The sequence below is a fragment of the Opisthorchis viverrini genome (assembly GCF_000715545.1).
Source record: "Opisthorchis viverrini unplaced genomic scaffold opera_v5_8, whole genome shotgun sequence".
NCBI classification, from domain to species: domain Eukaryota; kingdom Metazoa; phylum Platyhelminthes; class Trematoda; order Opisthorchiida; family Opisthorchiidae; genus Opisthorchis; species Opisthorchis viverrini.
The window spans coordinates 4,390,689-4,416,636 of NW_008751664.1; the positions used below are offsets into that span (position 1 = coordinate 4,390,689).

General features: G+C 43.6%; 1 protein-coding gene across 1 annotated transcript in view; it reads left to right on the top strand.

The window, feature by feature from the left end:
- The window catches only part of T265_00837 (hypothetical protein), a gene marked incomplete at both ends in the record, with an annotated part of 68,894 nt that overhangs the window by 36,043 nt on the left and 6,903 nt on the right, over window positions 1-25,948 (top strand). Inside the window, 13 exons of the mRNA XM_009164709.1 lie at window positions 6,056-6,219; window positions 9,511-9,972; window positions 10,134-10,605; window positions 12,253-12,422; window positions 13,083-13,394; window positions 17,675-17,919; window positions 18,281-18,672; window positions 19,212-19,688; window positions 20,195-20,266; window positions 22,184-22,528; window positions 23,208-23,373; window positions 24,364-24,482; window positions 24,968-25,321. Of these exons, the coding sequence (XP_009162973.1) occupies window positions 6,056-6,219; window positions 9,511-9,972; window positions 10,134-10,605; window positions 12,253-12,422; window positions 13,083-13,394; window positions 17,675-17,919; window positions 18,281-18,672; window positions 19,212-19,688; window positions 20,195-20,266; window positions 22,184-22,528; window positions 23,208-23,373; window positions 24,364-24,482; window positions 24,968-25,321 (3,750 nt within the window). The remainder of the gene's footprint in view (window positions 1-6,055; window positions 6,220-9,510; window positions 9,973-10,133; window positions 10,606-12,252; window positions 12,423-13,082; window positions 13,395-17,674; window positions 17,920-18,280; window positions 18,673-19,211; window positions 19,689-20,194; window positions 20,267-22,183; window positions 22,529-23,207; window positions 23,374-24,363; window positions 24,483-24,967; window positions 25,322-25,948) is intronic.

The window sequence follows — 25,948 nt, forward strand, 5'->3', positions numbered from 1 at the left end:
CGAAAACCACCCCCTTGATTTTCCATCCTTGATACATCAAATGGCTGATCCACTTAGCTTAGACACACAGGCTGACACTGGTGTACATGATACGATACTGGGTGTCGAAACTGCCGATTCTGTTTCCTATTTTCTCTCTCTAGAAATACAGTTTAGAATTCCAGTGTCAATAAACGCAATTAATGCCACTCCCTTCTTGTTGGATTCCACTTTCAACCTATTCTCGCTGTAATCTGCCTCATATTTGAACCGGCTTCCCATTAGATTTCGATTAACTGTGACCAGTTGTTCATCGCTTTTCACACGATCCAATCCAATCAATCCTATTTTAGTCTTCCTTCTGCCGTGCAATCACGACACGTGATCTTCCTCGGCTTCCCAGTAATCTACATGTATTTTCGATCACTCCGTCTACATCGCGAGGTTTATGATGATCAATACGAAGAATTCCGTTTTATGCAGCGTCCAATCTTAGCACGTCCTGTGCCAGGCGTAGTTTAGTCAATTCGGAAGGCGTTTGCCCACCCTAACCCTAATTTGCATCCTCATTTGTATGTACTTTCATTATGTAGGGGCACACGTCACTCCTATCGTAGCAGCACAATTTTGGAAAAAATATCCCTCGATTCAGAAAACAGCAACCCAGTGACAGCGATATCCAGCACCCTAGAACAACTTAAAATACAAGCACTCTGTTATTCCTTCTTTCCTTTGTTTTTAATGTGAGGATCGCTCCTGAGGCGGTCTGGTTTAGCACATAACTTACGAACTATCAACATGTATTACTCAAAGCAGCTGTCCATCAAATTTAAGGTTAATTTATAATTGTTCCTTAGAAAACTCGTAAATTGCGCTTAATCCTGAGAAGGTTCAGGGACAGTCCAAACCCAGTGCGAAAAACCGTAGATTCTCGTGTTATTAATTAATTGTTTTGTGTGGACTGTCGTTTTTTCATACCACTAACTTAGCTCATCAACAAATGCTAATCACGTTCTACAATGCTAAGGTTTTGACTATGAGACATCACGCGTTCAATCCATGTGTATTGCGCATGCCGAGTGGGACTCTGGGACAATTGCTCATTGGATTAATACAGTCATTCTACTAGCGTTTCATACTCAACAGCAACATTATGTTTGAGTCCGTGTCAATTTAAAACTAGCCGCAATCTCACTCTATGATCGGCTTAAATGGGAATTTTAGCGTTGTAAGTTGAATGGGAACGGAGAAATCCTTGAAGGATTTCTCCTTCAAGGACGCACGCCACTGGAAACTGGTGTACAGTGTACATGGCCTCAGTAAACTTGTACTTGTGTTGACGAGCACATGATGAAGGTCAGATCCTGACCTCGGTCGATGGGCTAAAGTTATCGACTTGCGTCGTTTTTCCGAGCGTTAACGGTTTTCAACATCGTGTCTTTTACAAACTTCGCTACACGTTGAGTGATGTATCTAACCTTGGAAGGTATACTTTTAGTACAGTAATTTCGGTGTAACACTTGAAGTAGCCTCGTAGGAGGACAAATTTGGAGTTATCGTAATACTTGGTGTTTTTATCCGTCCTGCTTATGGTGAAGCTCTTGAACCCTTATCGTGGACGCTTTTATTGTGGCAGCCCTTCAAAACAACAGAACTTACATTAGTACTCAAATGGACTGATCGATTGAAGTAATCGTTTCGTTACTTAACCAATGTTTAATTTAACCTTCAGATCACTTCCATGAGCCGACCATTTCTGCTTATATTCTAATCCACCTTAATATGGTGAGACAAATTAGAAGGAACATCAGTGATGATTGATGCCGTGTGTAGTGTTGAAGATGCTTCTCAATTTGATAGAACAATTCTCCGCCTCGTTCAAGTAGAGGACGCTATCCAATTGCACTGACAGCGATCGAAGCTAATGGTTGTATTTCTTTGCGGCCACTGGTGGGAAGCATCAACTTGAAGGGCGTTTGATCATCAGCGTGCACTCATGTGGCGACCCCAATAAGTGCAAATGGTGTTGGATCTGATCTCAGTCCTATAATGTGCATCCTTAGTGCATCTTTGGATGGGATTTTGCTTTTTAAACATAGTGGGCGCCTACACGCAGATACCTTGCGTGTACCACACAACATGCGTACTCTGTCCGGAGATGCTCAATTATCCTACCTGACGTGGATGGCCTTATGTGTAAACAGCTCTCCCCAATTATCCACGAATCACAACTGATAGGCAGTACAACTTATATAGTTTTAAACATGGGTACTTCCAGTCAAATTAGACGACTATCGGTAAACGCCTTCGAATTTTCTACTCTTATTTTAGTAATTCAGAATACGTTTTTGTTACGAGGATGCTGATCTCGTAACTGGTGTTATTTATCAATCTTACTCATGGATATCACTGCATTATTTTCTACAGATTCGTATCTTATTTTATCTTCCATTTCGGCAATAGTCCATTACTTTTTCCAGTTCTGTAAACAGCTCTCCCCAATTATCCACGAATCACAACTGATAGGCAGTACAACTTATATAGTTTTAAACATGGGTACTTCCAGTCAAATTAGACGACTATCGGTAAACGCCTTCGAATTTTCTACTCTTATTTTAGTAATTCAGAATACGTTTTTGTTACGAGGATGCTGATCTCGTAACTGGTGTTATTTATCAATCTTACTCATGGATATCACTGCATTATTTTCTACAGATTCGTATCTTATTTTATCTTCCATTTCGGCAATAGTCCATTACTTTTTCCAGTTCTGTGAATGCCGGAAATTTGATGCTTTCGCTAGTATCTCAGCCCTCATGGAATTAGGCACCGAGACGGCGTTACAGTTTTAGTCGTAATGTTTGGGTCACTTGGAATGTTTTGGATGCTATCAATGTCTTATTGCAATTCCAGGGATTCTGACTGATTTGATTGAAGGCAACTGTATTTCTCCACCTCTTCGATTTTGAAATGTTGCTCAAAGCGCATTTCGTGTAATCCAGTACGTGTTCTTTCTCTCCCTCCGGTTCCGCTAGTATTTCTCTATCGCCTCAAGCAATCAGCATCACGCCAACAGCAAGGTAACCGGAACTCAGCCTGTTTTTTACAAGGTGACGACGCTCCTGTCTCCTCATTTTTTGCTGGTGCTATTCTCCTGCATGCTGTGCGCCTCATAGTGTTTCTCTTCTCTCAGGCTTTCATTTCTGTGATCTGTTCCGGTATATCTGGTTAGATGGGTGGCGAAGATGTATCTGTATGTGCATCCGCCCTTTTCTGGTTGAACTGTCCCCTCATTATCATCAGTCAACTTATAACCTTAGATAATGAAGGTGAATTATAACTTACATTCCATTTCCTATCCTGCTACGGACAGTTCTTACCTGTGTTTGTCTACACACTGTTTGCCATGCGCCTGAATGTTTCGTGAAATGGCGTACCAAAAAAGCTTGATTTCCATTGTTTTTGGGCAACGTTAAAATGTAACCTTGGTAAGAAACAAGGTCTATTCCTGTACAGTGTGTACGAAGCTTGTACCCCGTGTTCACTTGACGGCACAGTCATTCAAATCCGTACTCATACTTTCTCTCTGAAGGAACTGAGCTCCAAAGTTTCCGTGATTTGAACCTCGGTAACCTGTCTTATGGTTGGTCTCAGTGAACGTTGAGGTTCACTCTTTGTGTTTCCTCCTACAGCCATTGACAGAATTATACGGTTAGCTTATTTTTTGTGCCACCTTGTGTATCAAACATCCAACCCCACCCGGCGAACCTGCAGAAATAAATATCAACAGCCGTCTGCTGAGGAACGAAAATTTCTTCCGAGAGGTAGCACCACCGCGCAGGCGCAATAATTTTCAACCTCGATGCTTGCTTACATCTGTAGCCACAAACAAGCGAAAACCTGTTTTACATTATGCTTGATTCCCATAGCACTTTTGTGGCTGATATTGAGTGCTGTTTGGTCCACGCTTTAATAAAAAAGGTGGCACATTCATAGATAGCTTCATATGTCGTTCCAGGCGCCGTTTATTTCGATTGCCCACTTTGTGTACGGTCTTGTCATGCCACCAAATGCGGTACCGATATGTGTTTCAGCTCTTGCGTACACAACTGTTCATCAGTCACTGGGTTGATTCTGAGCGCCTTGTGTCATTCGTGACCTGTAGCGCTGCAATTAACTGCAGAAAACAATTAGACGGTTCGTTAACGAGAGCTGATTCGTGCCTGGCTTCATCTTGGACGAGGATGTTATCAGACTTGTGTCCACAGCATCCTCTATGAAATTTTCGCGCGCTTATGTAGATCTTACAGAAGTCACTTGGAACTGTTGAGTAATGTCCATGAAAGTTCAGTCAGACCGTCACTGGAGTCTTAAGAACTATCATCAGTCTCGAGAGATTTTCATGAGACGTGCAAGAAGCCGTGGTTGAACTCTTGTATCTCATTACGAGGCCCCTATGAAACTTGATTTGAACAAGAGCGATTGCTGCAGAATGCCTCGCGTAGGCCTTTGATGTGAAACAATCGACATCCCGTAAGACTCCTTGCTAACAGAATCCTCGTGCTCCTAAGTTTGGATATCAGCTGTTCCGATTTTAAACGCATCAAACAATGGTCGTTGGCTTGTTCGCTGAGCTGGGCAATTTGGTTGCAAACGTTCCATCACCAATCGAGGTGACATCATCAGTGCGTAGTTGTGCATAGCGGTGGGTTAGTGGTTGTGCGTTCAGTATTACGTGTGTGTTGATATACGTGCTGGTAGCCGGGGATGACCTTTGACCGCGATTAGTTATTCTGTCGGGCGGTTCCATTGGTTGTTCTTTTATTCCGTGTCGTCATTCGCCGATGCCCACGTGATAAAACGCTTGCAACCAAATTGCCCAGCTCAACGAACAAGCTAACGACCATCTACACTGCTTGAGCTACCGACATTCTCCTCTATAGAGCATCAAACAATGTTCGCATGATAGGTTTAAATTGTTCATTCGAAGATGGGACTCGTTCCTTGACAATGCATATATATATATATATATATATATATATATATTCATCGCTGGCCTTACAAATGAACGTTCGTTTACCTCGCTCTTCTTCAGCATCATGGCTGTGGTTCAATCCCGACTTTATAATCATGCGACGAGTTGCATGCCAGTAAAACTCTAATTAGACAATTTATGGAACGCTTCCACTGTACCTGTGGCAGCCTTTTCTTTGCGGAACCTAGTGGATAGGTTAATTCTTATACTAGCTCCCGTTCCTTTCCCATAGATCGGTTACCAACCGGATAGACAATTTAACGCTTCCACTGTAACTGTGGCAGCCTTTTCTTTGCGGAACCTAGTGGATAGGTTAATTCTTATACTAGCTCCCGTTCCTTTCCCATAGATCGGTTACCAACCGGAATTCGTGTAGTTATTTGCCTTGAATGCGAGGTTGAGGTACTGTGTTGGACAGAATTCCTCGCCTTTAATCCGAGTGATACAAGAGACTACACTTCGCTTGCTTCGAGCGGAACAGTCTGAAAAAAATGTATTCGATGCTTCTATTTTCCCTCCCCGTCGTGTTTTTTTACAAAGTGAACGAGACTTGTCTGTGGTTTATCCGCTCACCCTCTACCCAAAAGTGGTTTTTTGATAAACTACGTTACAATCGGCCACTATGTACTTATTCTTTGTGTGTAACGAACACTTTCACCTACGATGCATACCTGTGTATATGAGCGAACAAATAATATTGATTTGTCGCATGGAATTCACCGACTTTTTCCGCAAGGTGCATGTATTACTTATTCTTGGATAGTATTGCATGTCATTGTCCTGCATATCGAAAATCGTGACCTGCGTATCAACATGAAATGCAACGAACTTCACTTTCTAATCATCTAATCGTTTCAACGATAATGGTAGGTTAAATTGTTTAGCAACGAAAGTCCGCCGTTTCGAAACATTAAATATCCATAGCAGCATGTGTTTCGATCATTCTATTTGTTAGTCAGACGTTGTATTCATCAGGTTTCCCTCCCCTCACAGCCTTAAAAATACCCTCATGTTTTTACCGTACGTTGGTTACACTTTCAGGCTCGTACAGCACCCTGCTCCGTGAACTCGTCGCGGAATTCACTTTGACAGACAATGTGGCCAATACAACCACTTCCCTGTTGCGCTCCTTGTGTCGTTCGGATGATAGCGTTACATTGGGCTGTTGGATCCAGGATACGGACCAGAAAATATTGGAGGAACAGGTGAATTCCAGATTTCTGTATCATCGTCTTTTAATGCAGCAGTCTTTCGTTTGCGCCATATTTGATTTGTTGTTTTCTCCACTTATCCTGAAGTCAAGCTGGGGTCTTTTCTGTCGTGACAGCCTCGTGAATAGTTCTGCTTCCACGCAACAAAAAATCCAGAGGCCTTAAATGTGTATCTCACTTTACTCAGTGACCATTAGAGAGGATAATAGAAATTCACGGTTCAATGGCACTAGCCTACGTTTCTGGCGTACTTTCTACACAATAGTGAAGTAACGAAGTTCGACTTCGTGAGTGTGCGAGACTTCAAGCTTCGTCAGTCTAACTATTTTATGGTAGTTTCATTTCTCCTTGTTTGAGGTCTAGACTGTTTATTTGTCTACCTTGATTTCCTGCAACCAATATCTTTTGGCAGTTTTTATTGATAATGATGTCTTCTACCAGCTCATGTGTCGTTCTGTCTTACAGGTTTCACTACTGATAAATATACCCTAACACTTCTCCCGGTCTGTAAGCGGTTCGAATAGGTTTTGAATAAGTTTGGATTCGATGCGTTCAGGTGAATGCTGAGAATGTCAGCCTGCATGTGTCTAGGCTTGCATAGCTGGTTATCATGTGTCGAAGTATCATCTTGTTCTCAACACTTCTAAAATCAGTTGATGCTCACTTCTTTTCGTGGTAGATTTAGATTAACGTGGCAATTCCAACACAACTCGTATGTTTCATATGTTTTTAGGCGCCTAATTTACTTGGAAGATTTTCGATCCTTTGCTGAACTACAATTTCCCGCGAATTATCCATTTGTCAAATTCAGGTCGTGCATGCTCTATTATAATAGGTCACCAATGATAACGAGGATCCAATTGGTAGCCAAAATTGATGTGACACACCGGTGCTATGGTATAAGTCAGATATGTCAAAATAACTGATACCGCTGCAGCCATGGCGGTCTTTCGTTTAATCGCAAAATCGGTTTGCAGATTTCCTAAAGGAGCCTACGAATGCAGGCCACATCGTTTCATTTCTGATCCTTAAGCAACCATATTTGTCCTACTCTGATGCTATTTGCAACTACCTGCATTTTAACCGCAAGACGTCATCAGTATGACCGTTTCAAGAAGGAAATCATTTTTCACTTAGTCTTATGTTGGTAATACTTAGGATCTTTGTGAGTGGCTTATCCACCGTCATCCTCAGACCCCCCTCGTGAAACGGCTGTCGAGTGCCCCGAAACCACATTCAATGACGATACTTATGTGTATTTATCGGTTTCAGTATCTGCCCAGCTGGGCATATTGACCAAACATCGAGACAACTAGCAGAGAATTAGGAAGCATCCACTAGCATGACAATTGGACAGTACGACAAATAGCTGACTATTCAACCATTGATCTTGGAGTGGCTTTAAATCACTGCAATAGGCCTTTCTCATTGTATGTCGAATACTCCATGATGAAGTCAGGGGTATCGGAACAGAGATTTTAAATATGGATCTACGTCGTTTCACTTCAAATCGATGACCGAAGCCCTTTTGTTGTCCTAACCTACCGTGGATCAGGAGTTTGTACAAGCTTCTGGCTTACATTGAAATATGTAACTCGCACTATCTGTGCACCGCGTCTCACTGACCTGCCAAATGTTAATCGTTAGGAACGCTTTTGTCGTTTGAACGTTTTCTAGTAACCCGTGACTCCGAAGTCTCAGAAGAACTATAGCCATGGGTCTATCGCACAGGTTTCCGCGCCTAATGCTCTGTGTATTCTTGAGCAGAATTTCATCATATTCAGCTTACAATGTGGCCTTCTAGCTTACTACAATCATTCCGAGGTGCCCACAGCTCCAAATACCCATTTGGAAATTCTGAACAAAAACTGACAACAAAAACACCACTGATATCGGTTGGCATCCATATCTTGCAGCGTCTCCAACCAGGAGCAGTGGGGATCACACGGTCCCCATGCCTCATTACGGGCCCTGGAATTCACTGGCAGTTACCCGTTTATAAGTGGATTGGAGGTTTCAACTGAAATTCTTTTAATTCCTTTTCACTCCTACACTGTGTTTCGTTTCCGTTTATTGTTGAGTTTCTACTAGTGCATTTACGAATTTATTTGGTTGCTACCTGAAGCCAAACCTTTCACGAACTTTTGTTTCGTCAGCTGCAGCCCAACATCGGCGGAGCTCCTGGCGCACTGGAACACGATCCCGCCTTTTTGTTTCTTCGTGAAGGATTGGTTGGCACTGTGGTATGTTAATCCTAGCGTTCATCCCTTACAATTTTTTTCCGCCAAACCCCTTCCTCTTTCTTTGTCGGTTGTTGGTTTTGAACGCGTTTTTTATTGTTAGGCACTCGTACGAGGATTTCTTCCTCATTCCTAATAGTTTATTTGACGTGTGTGAAGAATCTTTGCATCCTTCTCTATTGGGACGGTGTTTCAACCGGTTACATGAAACTTCCAGATTGATTGACGAATCTATTTCTCATACGCGTTTCTCAACCAAACATCTCAAGTGCATTCACGTTGCGCTAGTTCGCCTAGTAGCTTCAGAAATCCTTTACTAAAGGTATGCGTTATGCGCTGGTTTTTTGGTGTCTCGGTGCGTCCACACCCCCTGCAATGCGTTCGAAATGACAATGTGGTCTATGCAGGTACGGTATTTCTTCTGTTCTGAATCTGATACGACCGCATATCATGTCAATCGTGAGAGCTCAACCGTTGGCATTTTTATTACGACCAAACTCGGTCGCTTTTTTAATATCCTAGTAGGGAGAATGTGGTGCATTTGTTACAGCTCATGGTACCCCGACTCTAGTTATCCTCCCACTCACTAGGTTGCTCGTATTAGCGGTTCCCTTAGGTTGGTATTTCGTATTGTTATGTGAATTTCGTGAATAATGTAAGTGGTGATTCAAGCCTATTGTACGCTGCAATAGCTTCTGGCAGCCAAACTTACCAATATCACTAGTTTTATTCGGTACTGTTGAATACAAAGCATGACAACCTTAAAATTAAGTTAGTCTTATTCACCCTGAAGCTATGCTATATGCAAGATTAAAGTTTTAACAAATCGTGCTTTCGCTGTAGACTGCCTTCCCGTAAACCAAGTGACGATGTCTATCAACGGTGGTCGCATACTGACGGACGCGCTTGTTGTGCTATCGTCTTGTTGCTTGTGCTGTCTAACTAATTTAGTAAAATTAACGTTCCATGGAAATCGCCCTGCACGCCCCTATAGATGGGTCTGATTTCGTTCCACTCTGAAATACATTATTGCTTCCGTTCCCAGGTGTCAGCAACCTGTCCATCAGACAGCGACATCAACGACGGCGATTCCTACAACTCACCACTTTGTTCCCCGTCGGCTTCATTCTATGACACAACCAGCATAAATTTTCCATCTTTGTCACGCCTCGGCTTGCCAACCAATGTCACCACCGCCCTCACGAACAGTACTCCCTCAGTGGTCACCGTCCTTCAGTTGGGTGGCCCCCCACCTATTAGCGTTGCTGTAATAGATTCAGCTGTGGAGCTCTTTGGTAGAATCTTTCCTGCCGTACCCATTCGTCACCGAGCCCAAATGATTGACCATTTCGCCGAGTGTATTCGCCTTACAAAGTCAACGCGCCAAGAAGCAGTTCAAATCAATGTTTTCGCGGCTCTACTAGGTGCACTACGTCGTCTTGCTGAAACTAAAGTCGCGTTTGGCGAAGACGTGGAATTGCGCAAGTCGACCGCCAACTTGATCATGGTAATGATGTTTCAGAACAGTGTCCCCTAACCAACGTTTTTGACGTCACCATTGGAAATCATTTTCCCCCCAAGGTTGTACTCTTCATTAAGGTCTTTTGCGTGCTTAATACCGTTGAAAAATGGTCGCTTTCATGTCTTTCTTCGTTGCTTTTGTTCCAGAATGCTCTCACAAGTTCAAGTTTACTTCTTCGGTGCACAGCTGGCGAGTGCCTGGGACGCTTAGCGCAAATTGTTGCAGAACCAAGCTTTCTAGCTGAACTGGCCCAGCAGGTATTTGATCGCTTGCGCTCAGTGCGGATACCGTTGTCTCGTGCGGGACACTGTTTGGCTGTCGGGTGTCTTCATCGCTACGTTGGTGGTCTCGCTTCTGGTCAACATTTGAGCACAAGTGTGGGCGTTTTGCTTGCTATAGCACAGGATTCCAGTGTGCCTGAAGTGCAAGTTTGGGCCATACATGCACTCGCCTTGGTTGCTGATTCTGGTGGCCCAATGTTCCGTGAATTCGTGGGCCCAAGTCTTAATTTGGTATTACAACTACTTTTGCGTTCACCGAGTGCAGTGAGTGATATCCAACACAGTTTGGGAAGATTACTGAGCGCACTTATCACTACATTAGGCCCCGAACTGCAAGGTTAGTTACTTTGTCTTTTTCTGTCCTAGGTGTATCATCATTTGCTAAAGAAACGCGTACATTTAGCTAACGTAATGTAGTTTCCACCTCTTCGTGATTGTAACCAGGGGATACTGTTTTGACTTTTTCTAACTTCACCCGCCCATCTCTTACTCTTAGGGTATTCTGGGCTTATTTAGTATATGGAGTGCTCCCCGTTATCGTAACGGAAAACAACGATACTCCGCTTACGTGTGGTTACTTGCGATCGCTACGTTGGCAACCAGCCGGTTGCATGGTTTTTTTCGGACTGCAGATGTTCTTGTATCGTCTTCAGAGACAAGTTTGTATGGCATCTTCTATCCGCAAACCAACAATTCTGTTTGTGGTAATCCGAGAGTATTCAGTTCAGTTAATCATATACCGCGGGTTATTGTGACGTTTTTTTACACGCCTCATTTCCATACATCTTAGATGAACAAGAAAACGTGTATTTCACTTTTATAACGCATTAAGTGCAATCTAAGCAGACTCCACACTTCAGCCAACTGTGACTGTTTACATTGGATAAATCAGTAGACATTTAGAGGTTCGAATCAACGATCACAGACCTTACTCGTGGGCCGTTTAAAAAAACGCGATTGAACCTCATGCATTAGCAGAGAAATATCGGGTCAAGTTTGATAACGTGCATATATTGCGGCAAAAAATCGTTCAGCTGTAGCACCTTTTCGGTGCTTAACTGGCGTGTCACCAGAAGGAAGCACAAGGGTGAGATGCTGCCAGGTTGCTCAAGCCTAAACAGGTGAAGTCGAGAGACAAAGGTTGGATTCGAACCACGGACCCTATGGTCAGTAAATTCGCACTCTAACTGAGCCATCTTGTCCCCCAAAGGCTTGAGGCATATGCATATGTAAGCATATGTTTAATCAGTTCTTATTCACATGATGTCTTTGTACATTAACAGGTCTCACAGTGTTATCTGCCAGCCTACTTCATCATTAAAGGGTGAGTCAAGCACTAGAGACCGCACGTGACACGACAACTCAGCCCCCAGATCGGGTATGAAGCATATACATAGTGTAGCACATCCGTACGCGCAAGCGGCCAATGATGTTCGCTCCAATCGGAGCACATACGACAGTTTGTTAACCAGTCTCTAGTTAGCCATATTTGTACTGTTCTAATCAGCCATTCGTTCCTTGATAGCGGCCACTCGGTGGTGGAAGCGTTGGACAGCTTCATTCAATATAGCATCTTTGTAGTCACCAGGGTTTTCACTATGGAATAACAATTCATGGCTCCTTAACTTTTTCAGCTCCCCCAAACTCGCAGATAGTCTACCAACTTATGAGTTCCTACTCGGCAGGTGTAACCAGTGTGTTCTGCTTCCTTAAATGTCTCCCTGGGTTGCTCTTCTGCAGGGGTTCTACTCCGGTGTGCCGTAAAAGTCGCTTTAATTTAAAAGATGTTTGTACAATCCCACAATGATCTGTCTACTTCTTGATCCAAACTGGTAATTATATATTCGATCCTATGAATACTCAGCTCTCAATATACATTTTCAACCTTCGAAGAGCTGTAATCCGTGTACCAGATAAGCAGTCTGGGGTCTTTGATATCTGCACATCCGTGTATGAATATCGACCCTATATCTCATTTTCACAGGTTCTGGGGCCTCAGTTGCCAGTTCACGACAGGCATGTTGGTTTTGCTGCTTGATTATGCAAGAGTCGTCCGATGGTATGCTACAAGCCGAAGCAGTTTCCTGTTTGCAACGATTGCACATGTTTGCTTCACAACAAATGAAGATGCCTGAGCTGGTAGCCTCTCTCCAGGTAACGCCTTGTCCTTGCAGCTCGATTGTTTTTACTCTGGGCATTGCGTTTTTCTGCTCCGTGTTCTTTTTATACGATTTGCTGTGATCCTTTCTGGAAAGATGTTGATTGCTTCTATTCTGTTCTTTGAAAATTCATCATTGATCTTGCGCTGGAACCAGTTTCAGGGAACTTGAAAATAAGTTTAGTCTATTCGGTTAGCTTTACTTATTTTAATCGAATTGCGGAATTCCGTCTCGGAGCATGATGTGTGTCGCACGCAAGCGGGGAAGGCCAAACGCCACTGGGCAGTACAGACACTCAATTTTAGTAAATGGAAACCAGAAATGAATGCGCTCCATAAGTGCTTACCAAGCCCATCGTTTCTTGTATCCCTTCTTTGCATCTCCTCTTTAATCATCAGCCGTGACTGTTGCTGTTATGGTGAATGTTTAAACCGAATCGACTCTGCCCTGCTGTTAACTGACCACGCGATAACAATAACTTTCATTAGTACGATGCATCATAATTCGTCAGCAAGCGGTGCTCATCACGTTTTGCCTCATGCGAACCTTCTGGTTTATCTCTCTGAATCGAGCAGTCTCTTCCATTGAACAAACTTTGTCTGATCTTCTTGAAAGCCGTTATTCTCGGTCAAAATCGTTTTTGTTGTCAATTTAGGACTACATATCAAGTCCGCATCTGTTGCTTCGTCGTGCTGCGGTCGCATACCTACGGCAGCTAAGTCAAAAGGGCACCGATTGTTTCCAAGAGCTAACGGACATGGTACCCGTGTCTGCCAGTACTGACGGTGCATCAGTGAACGAGCCCAGCGAGACCACTCCTCTGTTACTGCAGTTGTTCGGTCGTCTAGACTTGGAGACAGATATGCAGGCGCGGCGTGACGTTGAAGAAACAATCTTGAGCTTCTTGCAGAGTTCGTTTCACCACAGACTAAAGCACTGGCTAAACACATTGAAAGAAGTTCTCCAGGTAAATCTATTCTCGCTATACTGAACCTCTGAGTCTATATTTGCAAGTATGTATTGTTAACATCCGTCTGTGTTTGCCAAATATGTAACTTCACCCATTCACCTTGGCATGCATGTTTCTTTGTGTAGTACATCTGAATCGAGCTTTAGCTTGGAATTCTTGATTTTGTGCACTGACTAAACATTGCACTGGAACAATTCGTTTGAGATTCAATCAGCCTCAGCTGTACGGAGCTATAAAACCCTTTGCGGAGCAAGAAGGTTGAACTGGCTCGCAAAGATTTGCTTCGGAAAATGGTTTCTTAATTAACAGACCAAGACAAGTGGATGACTTTTCGGGTGATCACTTTCACTGCCCCAAGCTGAGCCATACACGAAAACGAAAAAGGATGTTTTTTTGGTTTACTGGAGAATTTTTAAGGTACAGTATATAAAAATGCAGAAACGTGAGAATAGCAACACAGATGAAGGAATACGCACTGACGGCCGTCGATGGGCTTTAGTAGACTGGTACCTTCCGACATCGCTGGATGTGAGACTTCTAGTGCTTGCTCTCCCGATCGCTGTAAATCAGCTATGCTAATTCATAGTTCTACATAAGTGATTGTAAATGTCTCTCGTGTTCTTTCCTTTGTAAATGGTTGTCCCAGTCCATTTGCTGTTTTCCTTTTCATTTGTGGAGATTGAAGTTGTCTAAATTGCTATATATGCACGAAACTTTTTACCACTAGAACGGCCAGGTTGTCCTGTGGGATCTTCGGCCGCGCCTGGAATTAAGGAACTTATCCGATAGCTGTGATAGTCGCCTGAATGTCACAAACTTTGTTTTCTACGTCTCTTTCAAATTCTGTTTCAGTTAGTCGATGTAATTACAGGTGGCGAGGCAGTGGAGGTCAGTATGTTCGAAGACGAATTGTGACTCACCAGAATATTGATGATCGCAGGATGTTCGTGAAGACTCCATAAGTTGGTTAATAGCAGCGTACGTGGTCGTGAAGGGCGTTTCTGTAATAGTCATGAATCTGCACCGGCTGCTACCGCTATGTCATCCAGTTCCCTTTTTCGTCCACCTCCGGGTTAAAATGGTGGAACCCAAGAATTTAAAGTCGCTAAACTGCTCGACTAGTTTGCTTCTCACTTTAAGAAGCTGTGTGTGCACCTCCATGCGAGTGGAGATGAAACTTATCATCGAAGTGTTGACATCAGCTGGAATAAGACGTTTCCAGTTCCCGTGGATGTATAAGACGTTTTCACTTGGGATGCAAGACCAACAGGGGATATTGCATTAGATCTCGTACTATGATGTAACTAGTGAGACATTTGGTGGAACTAACTCCGCAATTAAGGTTGACCACGTGAATGAAACTGTTGATTAACTTTCCGTGTCCTTAGAACTAGAAACCAGTTGTATTCAAACGAAGCAGCCTACTGTAACGGCACGATAAGTGACTTAAACATTCGCGCACTAGGATCAAAGAGCTTCTAATGCTGTACACGGGATAATTGACTGTCCAAGACCAATAGCCACGGGCGGGATGTTCTACACACACACACACAGGTAGAAAACTTGAGTCTGGGTAAGTGCTTGCCTGCGGTCCGTTGGGAAAATTTTATGTTATAAAAGCCAGTCGAACTTCTAGAACCGTCCTTGAAAAGTGTGTGGAAGTTGGTATCGTGTATTGCAGTTCGGAGAAAAACTCTTTATCCCGGATAGCTTCACTTTTAGCTCACCAGTCACTGGAAAATGAAATTTCTCAACAATTATTTGTTTGTTCAGTCCACATATGTCCATATGCAGTCAAGCAGTATCCAGCTTTTCCCAAAAGGGCGCACTTATCCGGAGTGCTGAATGATATATTGTGGCATATTTCGTGTCGCTTCACAAGCAGGTCGTCATTGATGAACTAAACTTTGTCTCGTACCCGGTCGCGGATGAATGTGGTGTTAGTCGTTTGGAATGTTCCGTAAGGTATTGAGAAAATATATTTTGATTCCAACCTATAAAAATCGATAGCTGTTGTCTAAATTCTGTCTGCACCGGGTTACACTTAAAATTACCATAGCGTGCTGACCAAGTAAATGCTCACAATGATGGTACTCGATACATACACGGGCCACAAATTTTGTCCTTCCATTTATTCCACTTGGGGCTACCAAGATGGTTGATCGTTAGAGAAGCCTCCAAATATATATGACGATAACCAAATAGACAAGTGACTTAACTGCTTCGTGAAGAATTGATTAGGTGTGATTGTCACTGATTGCCACTGAACGGGCAGAGTTAACTTCCATATGCAAAGTGGCGATGTCGTCATTGAGATGAAACTAACTTGTTCCTATGTTAGATGCTGGGTGTCTAGATTCAGGATTGCTGCGTATAGATGGAGAATTGAGTAGTATAACAGAGCAATTGGGCGCCTTATTCGCGGAAGTTCACTCATTAAAGTGCACGTGATCAATATACGCAAACAAACCGTCCTCGTTTGTCACACCGATTGCTTGATATCTACAAAAGCTCCTTTTGTTTAATAACAACCTCCAGACATGGTATCTCATGTATCCCGAGGAGGGGATTCTGCTGGAATATTTTGCTTACACACTTCAGATTTGACCTGAACCAGATCATATGAAAAACCGGCTTTATCGAAACTTAGTTTAGTAGAGCCAAGTAGATTTGGTCGTCTCATTTGCCGCCTGTAAATTTCTGTATTAAAAAAGCTTCGTCGACCTCACTATAGTCGAAGTGCCGGCACGAGAAAGACAAGTAAGTATTAAGATAAAACCGATCATTTTTCAACAGTGGTAGTGTACCACATACCTCTTGTCTGTGATTCTGGCTTTTTCTGATGAGTTAAGTCCATCACGTCGGGCAAGTGCGTGTCTTCGTGATACGGTCCGACGAACTAGCACGCGAAGATATCTCTTCGGCAAAATTATCTCCATTCTCACACATTTGCGTATCTTAAGATTGTACAGGAAAAAAAAACTCTTACTGAATTCATATAACTGTGGTCAACCAGCGGTCTACTCACAAGGGTTGGTCGGTCGTGATCCGACTAGTAGTTGTTATGCTGTCACTCTGACCGGTAAGCTCTTTCCTCGGCTTGGCCAATGTAGCCTGAGCTTCTAGAAGATCAGTTTTTGTTTCCACAAAACCTGTTCGTGCAGACGAATTTCGATAGCTCCATCTGCTGCCTATTAAACACGACAGATGAGTCGGCAACCCAACCTCGGATTTACAGTGTGATCTATGTTGACAGCATGTTCAACGACTGCGCTTTTTTCTTATTCCGCTGTCCTTTTTTTCAATCAGACTGTGCATTTTCCAAGAGCCTCTTGGAAAAATGTCTCTAGGTCTGACCAATGTACCCAGTATCACACGATCCCTGAACTAAATACACACACATAATTGTGGCTATTCCAGTAATGCGGACGGCGGGTTGGCCCGGGATAAACTAATCCTTGTCACACGTAAACCGCTAACTGACTACTCGCTGACTGCAGTTATGTGAATTCAATAAAATTTCTCACCTTTGCCCTGTTCTGCAAATGTATGGAACTGGGATTGATTCTGCCGAAGACCTATCGGTATTTTTCTGTCTGTTCGATGGACACATTCAGTAGTTTTAACTGACTTGTGTGCGATGACTAATGCAGAAGTGCAGGATACTGACGTGAGTTTAGTGGTTTTCATGCAGCGCATCACTAGGCAAATTCTGCTGTATTTGTGTGGGCGCTCGGACTAAGTGCATCTTTTTTCTAACATTTATTTGTTATCTCCAGGTTCTCAGTGTTGCAGGGTATTTGTTAAGGTGTAAGTTTATTTCCTAACTGACGCAGTTTGAACTTGACAATAAGCATCAAGTTTTGACTACCCACAACGAACGCAGTCATAAGGGACAAAGGGTGACAATTAAACTGCGCGACCATTGTAACTACACCTTTTTTATACCAGCTTCATGTCAGGAAGAGCCGCCCCGATGGTGTGCTCCCATCATTATTGCTCTCACTACGACAAACATCCTTACAAGTACATAGCGAATTCGGCCATGATCAGTAACCACATTTGTAGCTTGCAGTTTGCGGTCGATAATTTGGGCCCCGAGAATCAATATCTTGACCTGCACCTGGTAGTACTTCTTGCTCAGCGTATATCAGCTCTACAGTACTCTATCTTCGAGTCAAGTTTTCGTAAAATTTACCTGAAGTTGGTAACTCAGCTTAGTACTGCGGTTATTATTGTCAGGCTTTTTGTTCCTATTCTCCGCATCATTCCTATAGGCAGCTACCAGTGAGAAGTCACCCGCGGAACAACCATCGGAATGGGATCGAACAGCAAAAGGACTCAATGCGAATATCTCACCATCGCGTAGCTCAGCCAGTCGAAATCAAGATTTCGCGATATCCGCCGGTGAGGAGACCCAAGCAGTTGAGGACGATGCACAAGAAGATGATACTGGTGTTGGGGATACATTGGGTGGCGCAACGCAACTCAATGCTCCTGCAACCATCAGGCTCAATGCGAGGTAATTTGAAGACGGTCTATCAAATCTAAGTCGCCTACCGCCTGCACTGACTCGATTTTGTGATCATTTTGGAAACACCACTTACTCCTCTTCGTTAGAATTGTGTATACAAAGACCGGTTGCAAAACCAATCACAAGGATCGGTGATAGAGTGTCATTTCTTTCAGTTCTCATATCTAATAGACGTTTCCTTGCTTGAACCGCATATGATGCACCGAATTTCATGTGCTACTTCATTTGTTTACCTTGAACACAACTCTTTTTTTGTTTTCCGAGACACTTGTCTGGTAATTATTGGTTGCTACGTAACCTTCTGTAATTTCTATGACATTCCATCGATATTGTTTCATACTCTTCTTAGATGGGGCACAAAGGTGTTCGCGGTCGGCTGCTTACGCGTTGTCATCACCTCATGCTACCGTCTCGCGCAGACTGCTGCGAAAACTTCTCCAGCTGTCCTTGTCTGCATTGATGGAACGATGCCGCATCATGCTACAAACTCCGTCTGCGAACCCATGATCAACCACAATTCCGTCGCGCACTTCGACCTCGCTTTGGCACGCTGTCTGCGCGCATCGAAACTGGACTGCGCAACACCAACCCAAGATTTTCTGGTTCTCCATTTGGCAGACTTAGTCCGCATTGCCTTCATGTCAGCCACATCGGACAGTGACAGGTTACGAATGGCTGGCCTGAAACTAATGCTTGAGGTCATTCACAGATTCTCTTCTGTACCTGATCCGGAATTCCCAGGTGAGCTTACTTACTTAGCCACTCGCAATTCCTATTGCAGGTTTCCTAGCTTTTGCCCAACTATTCCGTGGAGCGAAACAACAAAAGATATTTGTTGCATGAAAATGCACTTGTTTCACATTCGTCTTTACACAGTTGACTGGTCTTCTACTAGCCACGTGCTTTTATACTCCTAGCTTGTCCCTATCCGTCTAAACCACGAGTATAGCTACACATTTCTCAGGGTGTTTTCACATCCAGTCACCAAGACTTCTCAACATTTTACTTTTTAGGCTCTAAATCTATTCATTCCGGCAAATCAGAGGAAAAAGTGCTGTCTTCTACATTCTCAACCAGGTTTGTATCTGTTTAGGACCGGATACATGGTTGTGTGGCTATCCACCTCTGGAGAGACCAACTGGAGGGACCGACCAAAAGTTATCTTCCGGGGGGCTGTGTTGTAGGAGAAATAACTGTAGCAAGGCTAGTAACATTGCAGGAGCCGCATTTTTTCACATCATTAAGGCTCGACTTGAGAACTGTCATTTCTTTCTAATCAGGTCACAGCATTTTGGAGCAGTATCAAGCTCAGGTATCTGCAGCTCTGCGTCCGGCCTTCGCTCACTTGAACCCCGAAATAACTTCCATCGCTAGCCTAGTTTGTAGTGCGTGGCTTGTTTCTGGTGTCACCGGTGGCTGGCAAGACCTACAGCGTGCTCACAGTTTGCTACAGGAAGCCTTCGAAAATTGCAAATTGGGCGACTTGAAATCCAAGCCTGACGGACGAAGCGTGAGTCCCCAACTTTATTCCGATGATGCCTTATGTATGGAAAAATTGGCCGTCTTACGAGCATGGGCAACTGTCTACGTCGCATGCGCGCAACATGGCAAACAGATCGCGCGGGATGGGCAGAATTGTTGTGAGGATATAGGTGTTCAAGATGAATTGCCGGATGGCGTTGGTGAAGAAGAAAATCTACCCGAGGACGAGCCGATTGATATGGATGATGGACCCCAGCATTTGTCTTACCCAACGGGTAGGTCATTTATCTTATAGAATTTGACGCAGTGGTATTTTTCCCACCACCACTGAGGAATAAATATTGCTTGACACTGCGGTAGGCTTTCAAAGTGCCTACCTCTCTATAACTTTCTTCCTGCACCTATTACAGTTCCGTGTTGAGGCAAACTATTGTCCATTGTTATTCATTTACGTTGTCCCTTAGTAGGCTTTAATCAGGGCGATAATAACTTCACGCAAACTCGCATGTGCTACGTAAAATGTGGGCGGGTCCCGGAAAAATAGGCATAAGGACGTGACTGGCGTCAACCATACAATGCACAACAAGGTATCGGGCCAGCCATGCTTTATTTTGACTGGTGGTTCTAGCGAACACCACTCGATACTTGGCTAAAATAAGTTACGAAACTGGGTAGGGGAAATTTTAGTCTTGAAATCGATTCTATCTGGCACATGCCTGGGTACGCTATTCCTAACGCTATTATTGTTTCAGCCTCCGACTGATTTTCCGTTACAATTTAGGGCACTTTTTGAGCAAGTGCTGTGATGGGATCCTGAAAGCTTCTCCACACGATACTTTCCGTCCTGGTGGAGGTGAGTGGTTTTGGCAACGTGATCCCTTGGCTAAAAATAGCCGTTTTAGTTGCCTGACAGGTACGGTTATCTTCCCCCATGAAAACAGAGAACTAGCGAATTCTATTGAGCCGAAACCACACGACCTTGAGCTTTGTATAATATTAGAGCACAACGTGACATTTTAGGTCTAAGAGCCTAAGGAGTTGGGCACTGGATCCCAATTGCAACTGCTTGTATCTGGTGCGACTAAATGAACTTGCAGGATAAAGCTAGAATGGAAGTATTTGGTGCAACAGTGCGCACCTGTATGAGAAAGTGAACTGATTTGCCGGACGGATTCTGCAAACTGTTGTACCCCTCTAGACGTAAAGACAGATTGCAGGGTGTCACTCTCGTTTTTCTCTCGTCATCCGCAATAATTGACTAGGGTGGCGACAGCGATATTTCTATCCTCCTAAGCGTTGTTCTCGGGCAGAACACTGATTCCTTTCGAAAAACGTGCTTATGAGACAAACACCAAACTATTTGGTGTTTCTAGAAATTTTCATGACAGGACGTCCCTATGGATTGCCTGAAGTATCTGTCTACCGCACACGCACCCGGATGGAACAATCCATACAGTTCTCGTTCTTTGCACTAATAGGTTACAAACGCGATTTGGTAAGAGCCCCATACAACCGAACGAGACGCATTCATAGTCCGGAGCAGCACATACGCGATGAACTGATATCCAATGATTAGCCTGAGGACTTCATTGTCGCCCATAGTAGACATGTGACCGATAGGTTGAAGATGGAAAAATCCTTCTTCGAATGTGATCACCTAGTTAGCGCTATTCGACACAGACTGACTTCATTGTGCCTATAGTAGACATGTGACCGATAGGTTGAAGATGGAAAAATCCTTCTCCTTCGAATATGATCACCTAGTTAGCGCTATTCGACACAGACTGTTGTCAGCCGCACAACTCCGCAGGGCCTCAGGGTATATCCAACTGACTGACACATCGCGTGTTAGTCCCAAGAGATCAGTGTCGTTCACCACTTACCATGTAGCTGCGGTGACACACAGGTAAGACAGACAGGAGCCTAGTTGGGCACACTTTTGTGCATCTGTCCAACTGGTTCATCGCAAACATGGGCAAAACTCTGTGACAGATAAAGCTGAACGCACACAGTCCTGCGTTTTCAATATTTCAATATATCTCAAATATAGACCATTCAAGTGGCCCTATAACCTTCTTCATATTATGCGATGGAAGCATCGATTCCAGTGTGCTTGGCTTCTGTAAAGTAACGCTAATTACTGTCCGCTGATCAGAGTCATTCAACCCACGTGCAAATTTTGAAATTGATTCAGATCCAAGGTTTTTTTTAACTCACCGAAACATATCGTATGATACTTGTATGTATTTACCTGGGGTAACATGCTTCTCCGGAGTCTGCTGAAAGCACTCTGACGGCCCACGTTTTCGCCAATCTTCGGGCCAATCAAGCAGGCGCAGTCATTGAGTTTCCTTCTGCCCGACTAGATAAATATGAATTACCGATGTCCTACAATCTCTCTTACCGCCCTGGTTAACCAGATACGATATTTCAACATACACCGTGGGTTCGCACGCTTGTTTGTGAATTGTTTTGTCTGTTGAGCACGGTTCTTGTTCAGTGCAATTACCGACGCACGTCAGTTGGAGCACCAATAAATCCTCCCCCATTTTCTCGAATTACTTTAAAAATTTAGTGTTTCTCTGTTGATGCATTAGGGGAGGTAGTTGTTTTTGTCCCTTTCAGACAACTATGACGCATTCCAGTCGGAAATCTGGTCATACCACATTCGTTCTCTTATTTAGTGGAAAGTATTGAAACACCTGTATTTGTTTTACAACTATCCATAACCATTTCCAATGCCTGATCTTTTGCATCTCCGTTTCAAAAGCCAAGTGCGGTCCGAAACAGAATCGTCGCACATTTCAACTGCTTTTAACCTTGTTGCAACCGCTATTACCTACGTTGTCCAAAGCATGGTTTGCTGCCTTGCAAGATTACGCGCTACTGAATCTGCCTGATGAACTGGCTGCACAACGCCCCTCAAACGGCGGTGCGTTTTTCGGTCCAGATGCCAACGTCGAACGGATTCGTCTTCACTATCTGCAACATTGGTCGACATTTGTGTCAGCCGTTTCCATATGGACCCAAAACGAATCACAACGCATGTCAGATCTAATATATTCGGATACGGACTGTCAAAAGCGGAGGAAAGACAACTTTGATCTTCTTTTGGGTACGTGTCATATTAGACACCCACGAGTGAATTCTGCATGTTTATTTCTGCACCCTTGTATGTGGAACGAACAAAGTGCATGCGATTTAAACAACGTTGATGGAACTTCTCACCTTTACCGCTTGTATTTCATTGACCAAAAACTTGTAATGAAGAACAACGTATACAGGAATACCTTTCTCTCTTACATCATGCGTCAAGCGAGCGAAAGTTAGATCACAGTACTACCCACATGAACGAATGTAGGAACCCCCACATTGGCTGTCCTCCATCCAAAGACTGCGTGGAACAGTGCACTGATATCTTTTTTGGTGTTCTCTATTTCGAGACAGCGCCCAAGGCATGTCACTAGCAATTTTAGTAGCAGAGTAAAATATAAAATGCAAGATGTTCGATCAGTTTGAGGTAGTTCTGATGTTGAACAATGATGTCTGCGATTCAAATCCGCCCCTGGTTCCTCGATGGCTCTTACTAGGTCGGCTTACTGAAATCTTGATTCACCAGGTTCACACAGCCGAGCACTGAAAATTCACCACAATTCGAAAGAGCGGAACATAGAATTGCATTTGTGTTGCCATTTCGTTTTTTACTAGTTAAGTAGAACCCACATTACTTGAGTTAGTTAGCCACTTTTATATATACTCTTCGTCCTATTTATTTGTTTCTCTTTTTCCGACAGGCCTCTGTGTCCAATCACTATGTGATCCGATTCTAAAGCAATCTGTGCGTCTCATGAACACCTGCCTACAATCTCTCCGCCATCTTCTCTCCCGTCCGGAGCCCCGGATGTTCCTAATCCGTAACTACCCCGATACTCCACTGGAACTGCTTCATGTGCTCTATCGGTCAGTGATTTTTTCATATTTCCTTCAGGTTCTGCTATTCCAGTGCATGCTCTTAACCTTTAATCATCCACTTGATTCCGCCATTCTTTCTCAGCTTATCCTTGGTATTTGTTTATTTTGACCTTCCCAATTTTTGGGCTGATTTCCTACACCTAATGATCCCATACCCGTCGACGGCAACTGCTCTAGAAATCTTGGTTTATTTGCATACCACATGTTACCTTTTTTCCAGAGTTGTTTTTATTCATGTAGTCCAGGTCAAATTACACTAAAGAATGGAAACGTATGGCGCAGGGCGTGTGCCTATGAAAACCACTTCCTCGCGGGTTTCAGTTTCCACGGTATAAGTTACTTAATTAATGCCAGCTTGAGGCACTTTGTTACGAATAAGTGTCCCTTGATTACTTAGTTGTTGTTCATAGTTATTTACTGGACCTCCGATTGATAATAATCGGTAGGCAAAGCATGGAGCCCATAAATTAGGAAGGATCGTGCCCGTTCGCCCTATTCATGCGATTGCTGTCCAAGGTGCATGTATCTGTCAGCAAGGAATCCGAAGCATGGCTTCCCTATTGGCAGTGTGCACTGCCAACAGCAGTGAACGCATGTATCTGTTAGGGTCGCAAACGGCCAGAAGTGCTTAAGCTACGCAACTGTCATCGTTCGCCGGCAGTGAAAGGCAATTACGCCGTAAGTTGTCTTGATATCATAGCTATCCGATTTCTCCAATTATATTCCTGGTTTTCTCCCTTCACTTTAGTCAAGTTAACTCTATCAGAAGAAGACGGTCAGCAAGAAATCCGAAGCATGGCTTCCCTGTTGGCAGTGTGCACTGCCAACAGCAGTGAAGACCAGTGAACCAGTGAAGACTAGACCGCATTATCTCTGACCACGCTGGGTTATTTTGGCACTTCTAACTTTTGGTGTAACTCTCCATTGGTTCAATTACGCATTCCTCTCAAGCAGTGTCACTTTCTTCCTCTTAACTAGCCTGGTGCTTACTCGCGACAATGTGGAAACGCACTTGCTCTCCCTCAATTTGGTCAGTCATGTACTGATTGCTGCACAGGAGCGACTAGTCAAACAACGAGAGGCTTGGCTTTCTGAAGGTGAGTGGATCTTCTACGAACACGATAACACGGTTGAGTCCCTACAAAATTTACTGGAACACTAGGATCTGCAGTCATTGTGTTGTTTTCAGAAACGACTTGCTGATTGACACATTGCAACGTCCAGAAGCTATGTTATTTCCAGTCATTCCTTTAATGTATGGCTTCCCATTCGTTTCTTTCTTCTTCTCTCAGCTTACTGCAGATGAAGCAGGCTGATTGACACATTCCAACGTCCAGAAGCTATGTTATTTTCAGTCATTCCTTTAATGTATGGCTTCCCGTTCGTTTCTTTCTTCTCTCAGCTTACTGCAGATGAAGCATGTTTGTATTTTCGCCTTGCGGTTTCTGGTTCTAAGGTCTGCCACTCGATGAAGCATTCTGCAGTTTCCAGCCTATCTCAGCGGCTTTAAAAATTTGCTACTGGAAATATTGTTAGTAGGCGGAATATTAAGTAGAGTATTCTCTTTGCGTCCTCCTTCCAGATGCGTCCGCCAATCGACCAAAGGTTTTCTTGACGCCTGAGACCAACAAGGCTCCAGCTGGTGGTAATATGAATTCAAGTGTGTTTCTTCAAACAACTAGCCTTGTCGACCTCGAGATGTATGAGCTAAGTGAAGGTGGAACTCTTGAAAGCTATGTTAGTGAAGCTGACCGGAAACCGAGAGGGGAAAAGGATGTGGAAAAGAATCCAGATGTCAAACTGCCCACTGTTGGACTGCAGGCCAACCGCTCGATTGTGCTTGCCTGTTTGGAGATAGTGACATGCACCCTGGCCAGATACCGCCCGGAAATCTTAGCGCAAATTCCAGATTTGGAGAACATAGCATCTACCAATGGTGAGCCCGTTGACGCCCAGTTACTGTCTTACTTTGGTGAACCCAAATAAGTACGATCGAATCGGTAATAATTACTGCTGTTTTCTTTTGGAGATACGTACTTTCCTTCTAACTCTACCGTTATCCAGCTTCAGAAGATTACCGTGATCATTATCGTTCGGCTTCTCCCACCGACCATTGTTTCAGCTAGATCGGTTGTAGAAATCCAACTCTGTGTATTGTGCCTATATTGTCGGTCCCATTCATTCAGCTGTTTGCGATGTTAAGAACACTGTCGTGGCTTTATCCAACCCTTTTCTAGCTTTCCCCATTTCTATATTTCACCTCGTTGGACTCTTTGACCATGACCGAATACGAAGTGACAGAATGTGTTGGTGAAATCAATAACATGCTCAAATACATCCACCATATGACTCTTTTACTTGATTAGCTCCGCCTTGTCACGGTAAATTTCTCATAACTTATTTGTGCCAACAGGTCAGATGTTGGGTAGATCGGACACCGTTATAAGCTTTATTGGAAGTCGGGAATAACTCGCGGAAAATGATACATTGCGTAGGGTGCACATTTATTTCATGGCCCTGTATGTAGTTGCCTCATGCTTCGTTATTCAGTTTACCTGATGAT